Source organism: Rutidosis leptorrhynchoides, unplaced genomic scaffold (assembly GCF_046630445.1).
Source record: "Rutidosis leptorrhynchoides isolate AG116_Rl617_1_P2 unplaced genomic scaffold, CSIRO_AGI_Rlap_v1 contig238, whole genome shotgun sequence".
Taxonomy (NCBI): domain Eukaryota; kingdom Viridiplantae; phylum Streptophyta; class Magnoliopsida; order Asterales; family Asteraceae; genus Rutidosis; species Rutidosis leptorrhynchoides.
In genome coordinates this window covers 25918-42382 of record NW_027266486.1, presented here as the reverse complement: position 1 = coordinate 42382, position 16465 = coordinate 25918, and the positions used below count along the sequence as shown (strand labels likewise).

Below are 16465 nucleotides of genomic sequence, written 5' to 3'. Positions count from 1 at the left end.
ACACTCGTGTTCAACTCCATTGATAAAGTTTTAATCTTTGCTGTATTTTGGTTATATTTGCTTTCTGCAAATATCGAATCGCAAGTGTATTGGAGTGTTCATTTTGTGATTGGAACAACCTTAAAGATGTGTTTTTTTAACTAAGAATTACAAAAAATACGATTTTTGAGAGTGTCTGGAACAAGATGTAGTATGTTCTCGACACAAAATGAACCCGCCCTAAAAGTGAGAAAGAATTTTTACCCCACCCTTTAATGGGTTTTCAATTTGTGTAGTACAAATCTACAACCATGGCGTTATGCAAGAGAATTTATTATAGAGCACATGAATTCATATAGTATGACAGCAGATCTATCTATCTATCTATGAAGATTATTTATGTTTGAATAAGTCAGTGTGTTGTTTTTACTTTTTTTACTGACAAAGGTTCTGAAACTTTGATTAGACACTGAAGTTTCTGTCTTTCGACACGCTTTTGTGTCCTTTGCTGTTTTTTCACTCTTTGGAATGGAGTGGTTTTGTGAACATAATCATTTGATTTGCAAATAAAATTCTCAATTGAATCATTTTTTGATCCATTTCTCTGACTCTTAAATGGGTCAGTGCCGATTAATCATTCCAATTATTTCTCCTTAACTCTCTTCCATTAAAGTGCTAGTTTTGACATTTGACTATGAGAGGAATGATTAGCTAATCTATTCGTTTTCAAATGTCGCGTAATAAAATTTATTTTCGATACATTTCAGATTTTTCATTCATCTTTCGTACAATTGCGATATCTTTTTTCCTTTCGATATATCTCGGATTTTCCACTGTAAAATTTCTGAAGATTAGTTGTCATTGTTTTGTCATTAATATTAATTAATCTCGCTACTTTTGAAAGGATTAGTTGTGAAATTCGGTTTTCCTTTCTTTGAAGCAAACGATTCAGTGTACAATGTATGTGCCAAAATCAACTGCCAAAGAATTAATGACTCGATTTTGGTTTGGTGAAAGTATAAAAAGTAACTTTACTTTAACCCCGAGGTGTCAATAAAATCTGGTTGTGTGTAAGTAATGTTTTGACAGGGATTGGTTCCATTCATTACTACTGGCCCAAATTTTTCAATATAAATTACATGTAAAAATTTATATTTATTTTGGGATTATTAATTTAAATTGTAACCAATGTTAAAATGAACCACCTACCAAATTCAAAGTTTCCACATGGTTTTTTTGTCTTAAAAAAAATAAAATTTCCTGCTATTTTCAATTTAAAAGCAATTTAATACCAATTTAATACCACCTCTATCTTTACAATTTTGCCATTTTAGATTCATTTAAAGATGAATGTAGTCAATGCTAAATATATAAATTTTTGAATAAATCATCAAAACGTCATTTATTTGAAGACAAGAATATAAAATTTGGGTTTTTTTTGAATAAAATAAATTATGGGGCTCGTGGATTGCACTTTCATTTTTGGGCCGTCCTTTGTAGGCTTAAGCCCAATAATATATGGATTGGGGCCTAGCTTATTGTATTGTTTCCTCGCAAGTAAAAGTAAAACTGTAAAAGTAAAACTAGTAGTAGTACCCCAAAGTTACTTTTGACTCAAGTCAAAGGATGGTAAAAGATCCGAATATGGACTACTTATGTTTGACGTAAGACATAGAGGACCAATAAGTTAGAAATGAATACACTACAGGGACTAACGAGTTTGATTAAAACCTAAAGGGACTAAAATACTCATCATTTCATAGCAAAGTCTATCTTTCTTTTTCGTTCCTAGGAATTGAACTCGGTCAATTAAACTCAGCGCAGCCATTAGCGTAGTATCTGAACTGAGTCACACCGAGTGACCATTAATCATACCGTACGAACGATATGCATCTTCTGAGAAGCAAGGCAAGCTCTATTCTAAGCTCAATATCATCGCCCCAACTGAAAAAGAAAACCCTAAATTCAATCGCCGCCGTTCAAGACACATATCTTTCAACAAAGGTCGGTCCTTTTTTTGATTTTGTACTGAATTTTCATTTGAAATTTGTTTTTACGAGGCTATGATTTGTGGGTTTGTTTTTCTTTGTCGTGTTTGATTGATTGATATTGATTTCAGGATACGTTTGAGAGGCATAGAGTTGTGTTTACTATTGGAACTTCTATTGCGTCGGTTGCTACAGCGTTACTTGGTGAGCTATCGTTCTTCTTCTCAAGATTGTGTTTGATAATTGTTAAGTTGAACTCAATTGAAATCCATTTTTTACTATCTACAGGATATTCCATACGACATTACCATGGTACCAGAGTTGATCAAAGGCTTGAATCAATTGAAATTGCTGTGAGTAGTTTTGTGGTTGTTTGTCTTATCGGGATATTAATGGATTTTCATAATATTTCCAGCTTGAAGGTTTATGTCTTTGTATTGATGTTATGTGTATGCCATTTGACGGAATGTATTGGGGATTTGAGCTAGTTAGGATGTTGTTTCTTTGTAGTTCCACTAGCACTTGAATGGAAAAATCGGATTTTGATTTTAGTTAGGGTGTTGTTTCTCCGTCTAGGTCAATCATATCTTTGGTTAATTTCATAGATGGAAGTTAATTTGTAGGATCACTTCTAGAGTGTTTGTTTTATTCAGTGAGATATATACATGCCCTTTTTCCTCACACACACAAGTGTCAGAAATGTTTTGAACCTCCCATCTAGTTCACCGACTTTTCAGTGGTTTTAAAATTGGGATTTTTTTTGGCAGATGAAGAACAGTTACTACCTTGAACATACAGATTTGAAAAAGCTTGTTGATCCTGGAAGCTCTAGGGTTGCAAGTTTGGTGGCCACTGCTGGAACCACTTTCATCATCGGGTTTGTTAATCCTAACTAGTGTCGTTATTCTTATTCGAAGCAAATCTTTTACTTTTTAGTGGTTCATGGAAAAATAAGTCAAATATATTGACCTGAATCCATAAATTACCTCCACACTGGGTTGCAGATATGGCCTTGGTTGGCGAGGAGGGCGTTGGCATAGAAATAGGCAAATCAGGAAAGAGCAGCTAAAGTTGTCGGGACAAGTAAAACCTCGACGTTGGCAGTTTATAAGGAAGATCAAGCCAAGAGTTTCACAATTGCAATTCCCCGGACTGGGAAGGCCATTTACAAGTTTCAGAGCACCGAGAGATTCAGCCATATCATGTAAAACAAACGTTACAACTACTCGAGCAACCCTTAATTCTGGAGAAGCTAATTGCTGACAAAATTCTTTCTTTCTGGGTTTCCTATTAGGCTGTGCAGTGGCACTAAAGGGTGAAAACTAAGATTAATGAAAGCTATTGCAATAGTAGCTTTTAGCTGAAGAGTTCAGGTAGAGAATTAAGTTTATACTCATTAATATAAAACAATTTTGAGTCCATGGAGAATATTATCATCTTTTTTGGAATTAATCCCTTTCGCCCGAGAAAGTTCCCTACCTCTGTTTGTATCAGCTGAATGACTGAAAATTTCAATACTTTTGTAGTTGATTTTGGCTTTACTTATTCTGTTTGTTCCTAGATACTTCTATAGACAATCAAGCCTTTGTAACTCGTGAACAATATGTCTTGTTTCCTAAGCATTTGTTGTTGTCACATTCTCAGTTATGTACCAAAAAGACGTGTAAAAAAACCAGACAAAGTTTTGACTCACATATTTGTCATAACTTGTTTCATCACTCTCTCCTATGAGGTGTACAATAGATTCCATTAGAAACGTTGTCTATGCCAGGACTAGAATATGTCGGACTAATGATGATTAAGAGCTTTTTCAATATAATACTGATATATAGCTTATATTTGTCATTATAAGTTTATTTAACTATAAATCATGTCAGATAATTGAAGGTTGGTGAAGCCAAGAATAAAAACATAGAATATGAAGATGGCCAACAGATTTAGCTCAATTATTCTTGTGGTTTTTTTCTCTCTGTCAGCATTTGGTACTAGAACAAAGTTGCTTTCGCCCAAAGATCAAAATGGCATAGACTCAGAAGTCAATGACAGTATCTGCCAGTTAATGGTCATGTCACAAGGCTATATTTGCGAAGAACATACTGTAATGACATTATAAAGTATTCGATTTATCAGAACTACGGTTGATCTTTGATTGATCTCAAATCGTTTTTTCAGGTGACAACTCAAGATGGCTACATTCTCAGCATACAGAGAATTCCGGAAGGAAAGTCAGGTGGAGCTTCCGGAAACAAGCCTCCTGTTCTTTTGCAGCATGGAGTCCTAATGGTTAGTATATTTTCTGTATAGTTTAGCTTTCTATAAGATTGCTAAATAAATAAATATTGACCAAGTTTCATTGGTAGGATGGAATTACATGGCTTCTATTGCCTCCAGAACAGTCTCTGGCATTTCTCCTTGCTGATAATGGTTTTGACGTCTGGATTTCCAATACTCGTGGAACGAAATACAGCAGTGGCCATACAACTTTGAGCCCTAACGATCCAGTTAAGAATTATTTTCCTTCTTCAAATATAATTGTTCTTACTTCATTTAATTATTTAGATAATTGACTTTCTTTGATGTTATTAGGCGTATTGGGATTGGTCATGGGATGAATTAGTATCATATGATCTTCCTGCTACATTTGGTTATGTAAACGACCAAACTGAACAAAAATTACACTATGTCGGCCATTCGCAGGTGAATCTCATTCACAATCTAAATTTGTTTAATGTGTTTTAAATTTTAAATCCTATTAACAATCTAGATTTCACAAATTTTGAAGGGTACTTTAGTTGCTTTGGCCTCATTTTCCAAGAGTCAGCTTGTAAACATGGTAAAATCAGCAGCTTTACTTAGCCCAATTGCATATGTTGGTCAGATGACTTCTCCTCTTGCAACAAATGCTGCTAAGCACTTCATTGCAGAGGTAAATACTACTAGAATAGTACTATATATTGTTCATATTCGATTACCATTTTAAAATAAATTCTCACTATCTAAGTTTTGCAGAAAATATTCTGGTTGGGAGTTGATGAATTTGATCCAAGAGGGTAAGAGAGCAGAATGAGATGCTTTTAAACTTGATTTCTGTTTTCTCATTCAGTATTCTGACCTAAAAAAACTAAATCTCGTGCGAAACAGGAAGGATGTGATCAAACTTATAAAGAAAATCTGTGAAATTCCAGGAGTTGATTGTACCGACTTGCTGACTTCTTTCACTGGTAAGTAAATAAGCCTACATTTTTGAAACATAGTTCAGAAGAGGCTGCAATATTGAGTTAAGAATTTTTTTCAATTTGTTTTTTAAATGTAGGTCAGAATTGTTGCCTCAACTCTTCCATAGTTGATATTTTTCTGCAACACGAGCCTCAAGCAACCTCCACAAAGAACTTGATTCATCTTTCTCAGAGTGAGTCATGATCATATTCTCTCCAATCCCTTTTTCGCATTATTTAGATAGCAAGGTTTTGGTTTTCGCCTAGAAAATTTCAGGAAAATTTGTGTTTTGGTTTGATAACTTATATAATTGAATTGAATGGCAGTGATGAGAGATGGGGATATAACAATGTACGATTACAATGATGAAGAGGAAAACATAAAGCACTATGGACAATCTACACCACCAATGTACAACATGACGGACATTCCAAATGATCTTCCTCTGTTCCTCAGTTACGGAGGAGCCGATGCTCTCTCCGATTTTCAAGATGTGAAGCTTTTGGTCGAGAATTTGAAAGATCACGACGCCGACAAGCTTGTTTTACAGTACATAGATGATTATGCTCATGCAGATTTCGTTATGGGTGAAAATGCCAATGTTAATGTTTATAATCCTCTCATTACTTTCTTTAAGCTTCAATGACTTAATAGTTTTATTATCAAAAGAAATGACTTGATAGTTTATTTTTTTGACATATCATCTTGTATTCTACACGTAGCTCCCATATTATAGAATTTAGTATCCATGTCATGGAAGAAAATACTCCCTCCGTCTAGCAATACATGCTTTTTTAGACTTTTTATTGTCTCAAAATAGATGACTTTCATATCTAATTTATATCAAAATATGTTAAATTTTTTCTTCCATCTTGTTTTTTTGCGCCAATAGCTTAAAAAGAATGTATTGAGAGATGAATATAAAGTAATTTTATGGATATATAGTTGATCATTTCCCCAGTATAAGACCAATCTTTTTGGAAATACTTTCGACCGTCTTGTCTAATACAAATAAATAAAATACACAAAGTTTTGTTCACATTAATTCAAGAATATCCTAATCCTTGTTTCTTTTGTATGATTGTATTCACACTCTTAAGGATTGATATTTTACACTAATTGGTTACATCTATGACCATAAAATTATCTCTTTAAAATAAAGATACCGTGGCAGAGACGAAATGTTGTATCAGCTTAAGATACCAGTCAGGATTGATTTAATTCAGACATGAGATGGATTATTAATTTATTTTTTGTGGGTGATGCCTTGCCACTTGCTATATAAACTGAAATATTATTGCAAGTTTTTTAGATAAACGCAAGTATGGCTAGCATTTCAGCTACTTGGATTATACTTTTCCTCGTGCTTCAGACATCTTCAGGTTTTGCAGCAAGAACAAGCCTGTTTCAAAAGAACGGCGGTGGTCGTCGCGTTTTATCCTATAATGGTGCTGATGGCCTTTGTGCATCAATGGTGGTGGCACAAGGCTATCAGTGCGAAGAACACACAGTATGACACGCAATTACACATTAGTTACTCTTTCCTTAAAATTAGCATTACTTTTTTTGGTAATTTAATTGACTACATATAGTCAGATAAATTTCATGCTAAATTGTTTATAGGTGACAACAGAAGACGGTTACATCCTTAGCATGCAGAGGATTCCGGTTGGGGTGTCGGGAAATGCAGCTGACAAGCCTCCGGTTCTACTTCAGCATGGACTTTTCATGGTAAAGTATTTTTTTCCTAAAAATAAAGGCTAGGAATATAGCCATGCACGAAACTGACAAACCGACCAAACCGAATCGATTTGAGCAGTTTGGTCGGTTTCTATAACCGCAAATTGTGCTATGATCAAAACTGAAATGGAAAGTTTCAACGGTTCAGTTTGAATGCAAAATATTTTTGCCGAATCTGGTCAGTTTAATCAACAAAATGGACTTGGTTTCGACTGAACAGGCCGAATGCCCCTTCCTAACCAAGTTGTTTAATCAATTTTTAGTATTAATGTCGAACTCAAGAGTGCAAAGACTGATACAAATAATTTGCAACAGGATGGTGGAACGTGGCTTCTGAATCCACCGGATCAATCCTTAGCGTTCATTTTAGCTGATAATGGTTACGATGTTTGGATTGCCAACACCAGAGGGACTAATTATAGCCTGGGACATACATCACTCAGTCCTTCTGATTCGGTCTGTCCATTTTTTTTACCATTTATCATGCCTAGGATTTTTCAGGTAATAACTTTATACAAGTTATTTTGTGCAGGCTTATTGGGAATGGTCATGGGATGAGCTATCTTCTTATGATCTTCCTGATTCGGTTCAATACGTTTACAAACAGACTGGACAAAAGCTACACTATGTTGGCCATTCCTTGGTAAATATTCAGTGGAATTATGCTTTAGGAAATTTCCTAGGAATATAAAAGAAAATTTCTTAGGAATTTAAAAGAATATTTAGGAACTGAGGAAAAATGTTTCTAATGTCAGGGAACTTTAATTGCTTTTGCTGCTCTATCTCAACAAAGGCTATTGGATATGTTAAGATCAACTGCTCTGCTTAGCCCAATAGCTCACCTGGCTCAAATTTCTTCCCCGATTGCGAGAGATGCTTCTGATTTATTCATAGCAGATGTAAAAACCCATGTATAATCAATGATGTCTTTCTGTTCAAGAATTTCTAGTGTCTAGCCCAAATTCAGTTTCTTTTAACTGAAACTGGGTTATGATTTTTTCATTCGACAGGACTTGTATTGGCTCGGATTATATGAATTTTCTCCAAGAGGGTATGAAGAGAAACCTCGATTATATTTTCAATTAATTCTATTTTCGAGGAACGGTAGTGACATGGTTTTCTTAATTTCCATGCAAACAGGAATGCTGCAGTGGTTCTCCTTGAAGACCTCTGCAAAATGCCCGACAATGATTGTTCCGATCTAATGTCTTCCTTCACTGGTAATTTACAGTCCCTTTCTACCAGATAGACTCTGTTCAAACCTAGTGAAAAAGTTTTATATTCCTAATGAAGGCATTTGTTTGAACAGGTCAGAATTGTTGCGTGAATTCCTCGAGGACGGACAATTTCCTTGAACATGAGCCTCAGTCTACCTCAACAAAGAATTTGATACATATATCTCAAAGTAAGCATCGGTTTCTTATACTTTGTCATAAACTACTGTATTAGATTTAATTTTCACTCTGTGTTTGATCTCGATGTTCTTTCTGAGTAGTGGTGAGAAAAGGAACATTGGCAAAGTACGATTATGGCAACGAAGGCGACAATATGAAGAACTACGGGCAGACAACTCCTCCAAATTACGACATGACGAGCATTCCAAATGACTTTCCACTTTTCCTTGGCTATGGAGGGGCCGACATGCTTTCTGACGTAAATGACGTAAAGGTCCTTCTCGGAGACCTTCAAGATCATGACTCCGACAAGCTGGTTGCACAATACATAGATGATTATGCTCATGCTGATTTTGTGTTCGGGGTTAATGCAAACCAAGTAGTTTATACTCCTCTAATGGCATTCTTCAACCTCAACTGATGTTCATGTTTTCGAGTTTTTATGTGTTATGTTGTCTCATTCCCCAAAATTAAAGATAATTTGATAGCCCGTTTTGGAATTTTACGTTTGTTTTTGCCAAAACGTTCTGTTCATAAACCAACAGAATTATGGATAATATTGCTTTAAGTTTAAGTTTGACATTGTGCTAAAGAATTTTCATACTTACCTCGAACAAACTTTTTTAAGTACATAAGTGAGAGGGTAAAATTGGCATCGAAAAAAACTTAAGGACCAAATTGATTAAGAACTTCCTAGTAAGCTATCGGTTGAATCTACTCTGATCAAGAAGTTATGCCATCAAGTAGCTTGTAGCTATACAACATAAGCATGCTTGAACGATTAGGTTTTGAATCATACTTTGGGGTTAGAATTCATAGGAGTAGAGTCAAAACAACTGACAAACTCAAAGAACGAAAAGGACTTCATAGGAGTAGTGTCAAAACAACTAACTCCCAACCACGACATGATCGAATGGTTAAGGCATCCGCTTCCTTTTTCGAGCTTTGAAAGCTCGAATCCCGCTACTTGATGAATTCTAACCCCAAAGTAAGTACGATTCAAAACCTAATCGTTTTTTTTAGGAATAAGATGTTTTTTAGGAAACTCAAAGAGAAAATAAATTGTTTTTTAGGAAAATAAAAAATCACTTGTAATTCCTTTTTTTAGGGGTAAATTAAGAGTGACCCACCGATTTGGGGGGTTAAAATTCTGTCAAAAAAAGCTTCCCTCTGACCATCCCTAACCCTTAAAAAAACCCTTGCAAAACCTTTTCCTCTTAACCCTTAAAGCATTAGGGTAACAGTCTGAGCCAATTTCTGATGGATTCTGAAACCAATTCTGTGAAGAAGAAAAAATCTGAAATCAAAACTATAAGGGTGAAAAAGAAAAGAATGGGAACAGGCATTGGAGATGTACCAGAGGACATCTTAGTGGAGATCCTGAGTAGGTTACCTGCAAAGTCAATCCATTGTTCGTGTTGATTCGTCTGTAAACAGTGGCGTTTGATAATCAAAACTCCCCTTTTTTGTGGAAGGCACTTGACATTCATGGCGGAGGACGGCGGCGAAGAAGAAGAACGTGAACTCGTGATCGGTCAGATGAATTTTGGTAAAATGGTTTCAGATCTATACTCGGTTGTTGTGTCGGAGGACAGCAGAGCGTCGTTGGAGGCACTATCAGAGAGACGCCCTCTTGTATCGTTGATGCGTTACAAAGGTTTCTTGGGACGAGTGGTTGTGGAATTACATGGATTAGTTTGCTTTTTTTATTCTCCAACGCTAATTGTATGCAATCCCGCAACAAGACAAGTTGTTTCTTTACCACCGGTTGCAATTGCTTTTGGAGCCTACAACATCCACACCCATGGGGGTCCAGCAGGGAGTCCTCCAATGTTCAACAATATGGCTGCTGCTTTTGGTTATGATAAAATCTCAAAAAAGCACAAGATCCTTCATGCTATTTATCCTAACATAGCAGAGATTTTCACCGTAGGAGGAAATAATGGTGGTTCTTGGCGAAGTATTCCTTCAATTCCACCTTACTGCTTTGCTAGGAAGTCTATTGTTTGTGATCATGGCGACGCACATTCGCTTGTCTTTCACGACCCGGGATGGAAAAACACCAATTCCAACGTACCCTGTATGATTATGTCTTTTGATTTCACAAAAGAGGAATTCGTGTTGACTCGTCATCCACTGTTTCTACCCTCTAAGCCTTATAGTTATAATAATACCATCTTCATCCATACCACCTTCAACCGCTTTAGGCTCCTTAAATGGAGAGGATCACTGGCTATAGTCTTCTTCCACTCCGAATCACAATTTGAGACATGGGTTATCAAAGACTACGCCAATAAGCAGTGGTCGAAGTTGTCCATAACATATCTATCAGATATTGGTAAAACTATACACGCCAAGATTCAGCATCTTACACTCATACTCGCCACTTGGAAAGATTATTTCCTATTCTGGAACAAAGAACATTTCAATCTTTACAATCCTATAACTCGCGTCTCTAAATATGTGCCCCTTCCTCCTCCAAGTTCAGGATATTATGGTAGAGGTCAAACTATACACACTCTGGGTTATACGCTCACTTTGGTTTCTATTCAGGGCAATTGAAGGGATACATTTTGGCCACTCTGTTTGCTCTGTTTATTTTACTTTTTAAATTATTTATGTATTGTCCAGCACTCTTTCTTTTGTATTGCAACTCTTTTTAGTACTCCTTCCATATCAAAATATATAATATTTTTTCAATATTATGTTAGTCCAAATAAACCTGTATCTAGTGAAGATTATTGACTAAATACATATCTATTTGGATGAAAACATCATATATTTTGGTACAAAGGTAGTATTTTTTAATAAGGAGTATTTATTTATGCCTTCTCATTCTCCAGACTGTGACTTTGTGTTGCAACTCTTGTTACCTTTTACACTCTCAATTTTATGAAACTTGAGTTTGATTGCTCACCTTCAGTGCTGATTATTCTGTGTGTGTGTGCGTGTAATAGTTGGATTTTGAGCTATGGCTGGAAGTATGATGGATAATTTCCTGGAACATGAGCCTCAATCTACCACAACAAAGAATTTGATACTTATATCTGACTCAAAATAAGCATTGATTTCTTATACTATATGTCGTAAACTTAACCTGTAATTTTCATTATGGGCTTCCGTTAATTGTAATTATGATTGACGGAGTTTGTTAAAACTGAATAAGAAAGAGTTATGTTATCATCTTCTGGGTTGAAGTGAAGACGAGTGATGGGATGAAATTTTTTTTGCACAGAACAGAAACACATCCAAACTGATATAGAGCTAAGCTGTCCTTTCAAACTACTGCAGGAGCTGCTGCTGCCACCGCTATCACCACCGTGAAGTTGTGGTGGCAGATGGTGAAGAGGAGGAGGCTGCAGCGATCACTGCTATGCTCCTGGGAGCAGTAGTGCCGGGTCCACAGACTGGTTCCCCGCTGAAGTGAGACCGGTTCTTGGGGTACGGACCCAGGGGAGCTTCCGTTTCGGCTGGCGAGGGGCAAGTCGAGAAGGACGATTCGGTTCAGCCAAGTCCAGAAGGCCGAAATGATGGATTTTTCGAACTATGTTGGGTGGAGTCTGAGGCGCTTGAATGAGGGAGAAGTGATGGATTTTTGCGCAAGAATTGGAGTGAGTCGTCTCAGGTTGAGTAACTGGTTCAATCGCAAGAGCCACCGCCTCCATGCTGCTCAACAGCACAATATTGCACATCAGGACGAGGATATATGATCGATCATTTCTAGGCTTAACTTCATCATTTCGTTCGATGTTATCAATTTGCAATTTCCTTTTTTTGTATCTGGTCTTTAAATTAATATATGGGAGGAATTTTAATATTTCAATGGGCCAAAATCTGAATCCAGGAATAAAACATATATAGAATATGAAAATGGCCAACAGATTTGGCTCGATTATGTTTTAGAATTCCCTAGGAATATAAAAGAAAACTTCCTAGGAATATAAAAGAATATTTGGGAACTAAAATATTTATAGTTTCAGGGAACTTTAAGTGCTTTTGCTGCTCTATCTCAACAAAGGCTACTGGACATGTTGAGATCAACTGCTCTTCAGCCCAATCGATCACCTGGCTCAGATTTCTTCCCCGATCGCGAGACATGCTTCTGATAGCAGATGTAAGAATCCATTTATAATCAATGTCTTTCTGTTCAAGAATTCTAGTCTCTAGTCCGAATTAAGTTTCTTCTGGGTTATTATTTTTTTATTCGACATGACTTGTATTGGCTCGGAATACATGATTTTTCTCCAAGAGGGTATGAAAGAAACACCTCCATATTTTTAATTGATTCTATATTTGAGTGACGCTAGTAATATATAGTTTTTTTAATTTCCACCGGAACAGGAATGCAGCAGTGTCTATCTTCAAAGATCTCTGCAAAATGCCCGACCATGAATGCTCCGATCTAATGTATTTCTTCACTAATAATTTACAGTCCTCTTCTACCAGAGAAAAAAGCTTTTTATTCCTAATGAAGGCATTTGCATGAACAGATCAGAATTGTTGTGCGATCCTCGAGGACGGATAATTTCCTTGAACATGATATGAGCCTCGATCTACCTCAACAAAGAATTTGATACAAATATCTGAAAGTAAGCATTGATTTCTAACACTAAGTCATAAACTATTAAATTTTATTTTGACTCTATGTTCGCTTTTGATGTTGTTTCTGAGTAGTGGTGAGGAAAGGAATTTTGATTTTTGGCTTCCCCTAATTCTTATTTTGATTGAAGTTGTTATCACCTTACTGTGTTAAAGTGAAGGCGAGTGATGGGATGAAAAATAGTTTTCACGTGTGAAATAGATAAAAACACCAAGTACAGTACAGATGTAGTAAGTTTTTAAAGTACAGAACAGAAACACAACCAAACTGAAGAAAACGTCATGTGTGTAAGCCTGTACAAGACAGTTGGCACGTGTCGCTGATAAAAACACCAATTGCTATGTGTCGCTGATGAAAGCATCGGAGATGTACCAGAGGAGATCCTAGTGGAGATCCTGATTAGATTACCTGCAAAGTCAATCCATTGTTCGATTCGTCTGCAGATGGTGGCGTTTGATAATCAAAAGTCCTATATTTTGTCTAAGGCACCTGACATTCATAGCAGAGGATGGCGGCGGCAAAGAAGAACGTGAACTCGTGATCGGTCAGATGAATTGTATTATAATGGCCTCAGATCTATATTCGGTTGTTGTGTCGGAGGACAGCAGAGCGTATGTGGAGGCACTATCAGAGAGGCACCCTCTTGTATAGTTAAGGCGTTACAAAGGTTTCTTGGGACAAGCGGTTGCTGAATCTTATGGATTATTTTGCTTTTTTGATTCTCCGACGCTAAGTGTATGCAATCCTGCAACAAGACAAATCGTTTCATTGCCACCGATTGCAATTCCTTTTGGTCCCAACAACAACCACAGGGGTCCACCGGGGAGGCGTCCAATGTTCAACCATATGGCTGTTGCTTTCGGTTATGATAAAATCTCCAAAAAGCACAATGTTATTCAGGCTATTTTTCCAAACATTGTGGAGATTATCACCCTCGGAGGAAATATTTATTATTCTTGGCTAAGTATTCCTTCCATTCCACCTTACTGCTTTGCTAAGATGTCTACTGTATGTGCTCATGGTGACGCACACTGGCTTGTCTTTCACGACCCTGACTGGGAAAACACCAATTCCAACAAACCAGGTATGATAATGTCTTTTGATTTCACAAAGGAAGAATTCGTGCTGACTCCTCATCCGCCGTTCCTAGGCTATAAGCCTTATAATAATTATAATACCACCTTGAACCGCTTTAGGCTCCTCAAATGGAGAGGATCTCTGTTGAAACGGCAGAAAAGTGATGATTTCAATGATGAGCGATTTACAGAATGATATTTTTGGCATTATGTTAAGTTTAAATAGGGTTATAAATGAACTTGTCCAAAGAAAAATTGTTGCATGATCACATGCTCGAATATATTTTTCTTCGTGAAATTAGGCAATAGCAGTTTTAGTAAAGAAATAAAGTTCAAACAGGCAAACAGTGTAAAAGCATTAGCAAATTGACCACTGTTCAATTTTATTGGCCAAATTTGACTGTTCATTGGCTTACACATTTCATCCTTTCCTTTTTCATACTATGTATGTCCTTTTCCTACACCATCAGATTTGCCACCTCATCACATCTCTTCCATTCAATACTTATCGTCAATTAAATTCCCTCGTGTAAATTGTTTCTCTATGATTACCTTACTGTGCATAAATATTTAATGGTTCATTTTTAATTTCGTTCTCTAATTTAACATCTCTGAAAATAGGTGTATAACCCCCTCATGTAAATTTTTTACCATCAAATTTAGTTCTCTGAAATATTACTATACAGATAAATCAAATGGCATGCATTAATTGTAATAATCTGATAATCATGATTTGTAAATTGTTTTATTTTGTATTTTGGACGGGAGCTGCCTTGAGATGATCGAGAAACTGTATTCAGTGAGTCCTGGTGCATTTGGGCGAGGAGAAAAAATGTGAGCAATTGTTAAGACACATTCAACATTTTTTGTATTCCTTTCTCAATTACTTACAATTAATAACACATTATTTTTATTTATGACAGGCCTAAGATAACTTTTGGTTTCGATGTTCTTGCTGGGAAGCGTGTTCGACTTCATGATTCACCTTTATGTATGTTGCACTACTTATTTCTTAGTAAAATAAATGTTAACCTATGCAATCAAATTAATTATATCTCTTATGGGTTCATTCCGCTCAATTTTTTAATTAGTGTGTTTGATATTTCTATGGACAATCCAGCCTTTGTAACTTGTGAACAATAGGTCTTCGTTTTCTAAGCATGTATTGTTTGTCACATCCTCACATATTTTGTCATAATTTTGTTTCATCATTCTCTTTTATGAGGTGTGCAACAGATCACATTAGAAACGTTTTCTATCCCAGAACTACAATATGTCGACGACTTCTTCCTGAGTTGAATCGACGGTCTCCGGTCGTCAGCCGATTTGTTTTCCGGTCACAGCGAAGTCAATTGCATCGCTGAAGTTAACGGACTTCTGTACGGACGCAAAGCTGAAAGCTGCCACAAACGGACTCTCTTCAATACCTTCTGAGTCCTTAGTCTTACTTTCAGCTACAGAGAGGTCCTCCAACTCTCCTCGAAGTGCAGTTACATCCTTCTCATCAGACAACACCATTTCCTTACCAGCAACACCTGAATCGATTCTAGAGGCACTTTCACCGCACTGTTTTACCCCATTCTTGTTCATATTCATCAAAAACACTTCCAAGAATGTGTTGCAGAAATTTCTCCAAAGACAGTGGCTTGTTGGCCAAGTTTCTTCTTTCCAGGCTTCCCTTTCACTTCCTTCTTCTTTTGACAATTCTTGATCTTGACTTTCATCTTTGAACTCAATCACCTCCTGGTAGGCAGGGTTCATGAAACAAGCAAGTTCAAACACTTTGATGTTATAGCTGATCGGAGATCCAAAAATGTACAGGCAAAAGATGAATTGTGAACTAAATCGGGAAACTTGTGAAACAAGCTAAGAAAACAAAGTAATGCCACCTAGAATTTGTGGCAAAGCCATGTTTAATAATATGTTAATTTCTAAACATCTTTAATTCTAGGTTGGATGATAATCATGGTCTGCAAAATTCTTGTTTGGAGCTTAGGTCCTTTTTCCATATGTAATGAAGACGTGGAAATTATTTTCAATGTCATCTTCCAAAATAGACTTAAGGACTCGATTACTAGCTGATTTATTCTTTTTGGGCTCATTGGTTCCTGAGCCAGCAGTGGCGCCAAGTCATATGTAGGTATCATATTAGAACCGAAAACGGTCCTTGGCCGACTCCAGACTTTCTGAAACTTATCTAGGTCTTTTGAGTTGATGATGGAATTAGCACATGTCAGTATGTAGTTCTTGATAAAAAAACTTATGACATTGACGAAAATAGCGATTTACAGTACCAAGCACGTACCTACACTGAATATTGGCTAAATTGATGTGGTGTTTACGTGTTGGCCATTTTATGTACTACATATTCTTCAATTTAGTATTACTCGACCGAAATTGATAATACGGCACAAACACAAAAAGGTGGAAACATTTTAGTCTGGCCCAATTTATTAACTTCTATACTCGCAC

At 36.4% G+C, this 16465-nt stretch overlaps 2 protein-coding genes across 2 annotated transcripts; both read left to right on the top strand.

Annotated features, from left to right (window-relative positions):
• Nucleotides 1-1866: 1866 nt before the first annotated feature.
• Nucleotides 1867-5829, top strand: LOC139882158 (triacylglycerol lipase 2-like). The gene is made up of 13 exons (XM_071866524.1): nucleotides 1867-1983; nucleotides 2099-2171; nucleotides 2256-2320; nucleotides 2735-2844; nucleotides 2972-3095; nucleotides 4140-4250; nucleotides 4328-4468; nucleotides 4554-4664; nucleotides 4783-4893; nucleotides 4977-5017; nucleotides 5109-5188; nucleotides 5281-5376; nucleotides 5510-5829. The coding sequence occupies exons 1-13, from the start codon at nucleotides 1867-1869 to the stop codon at nucleotides 5827-5829; spliced, it is 1500 nt and encodes a 499-aa protein (XP_071722625.1).
• A 678-nt stretch (nucleotides 5830-6507) lies between these two features.
• LOC139882164 (triacylglycerol lipase 2-like) lies at nucleotides 6508-8738 on the top strand. Its single transcript, XM_071866530.1, has 9 exons — nucleotides 6508-6693; nucleotides 6807-6914; nucleotides 7239-7379; nucleotides 7456-7566; nucleotides 7679-7822; nucleotides 7934-7974; nucleotides 8064-8143; nucleotides 8233-8328; nucleotides 8419-8738. Exons 1-9 carry the CDS (start codon nucleotides 6508-6510, stop codon nucleotides 8736-8738), a joined length of 1227 nt encoding a protein of 408 aa, XP_071722631.1.
• The last annotated feature ends 7727 nt before the right edge of the window (nucleotides 8739-16465 follow it).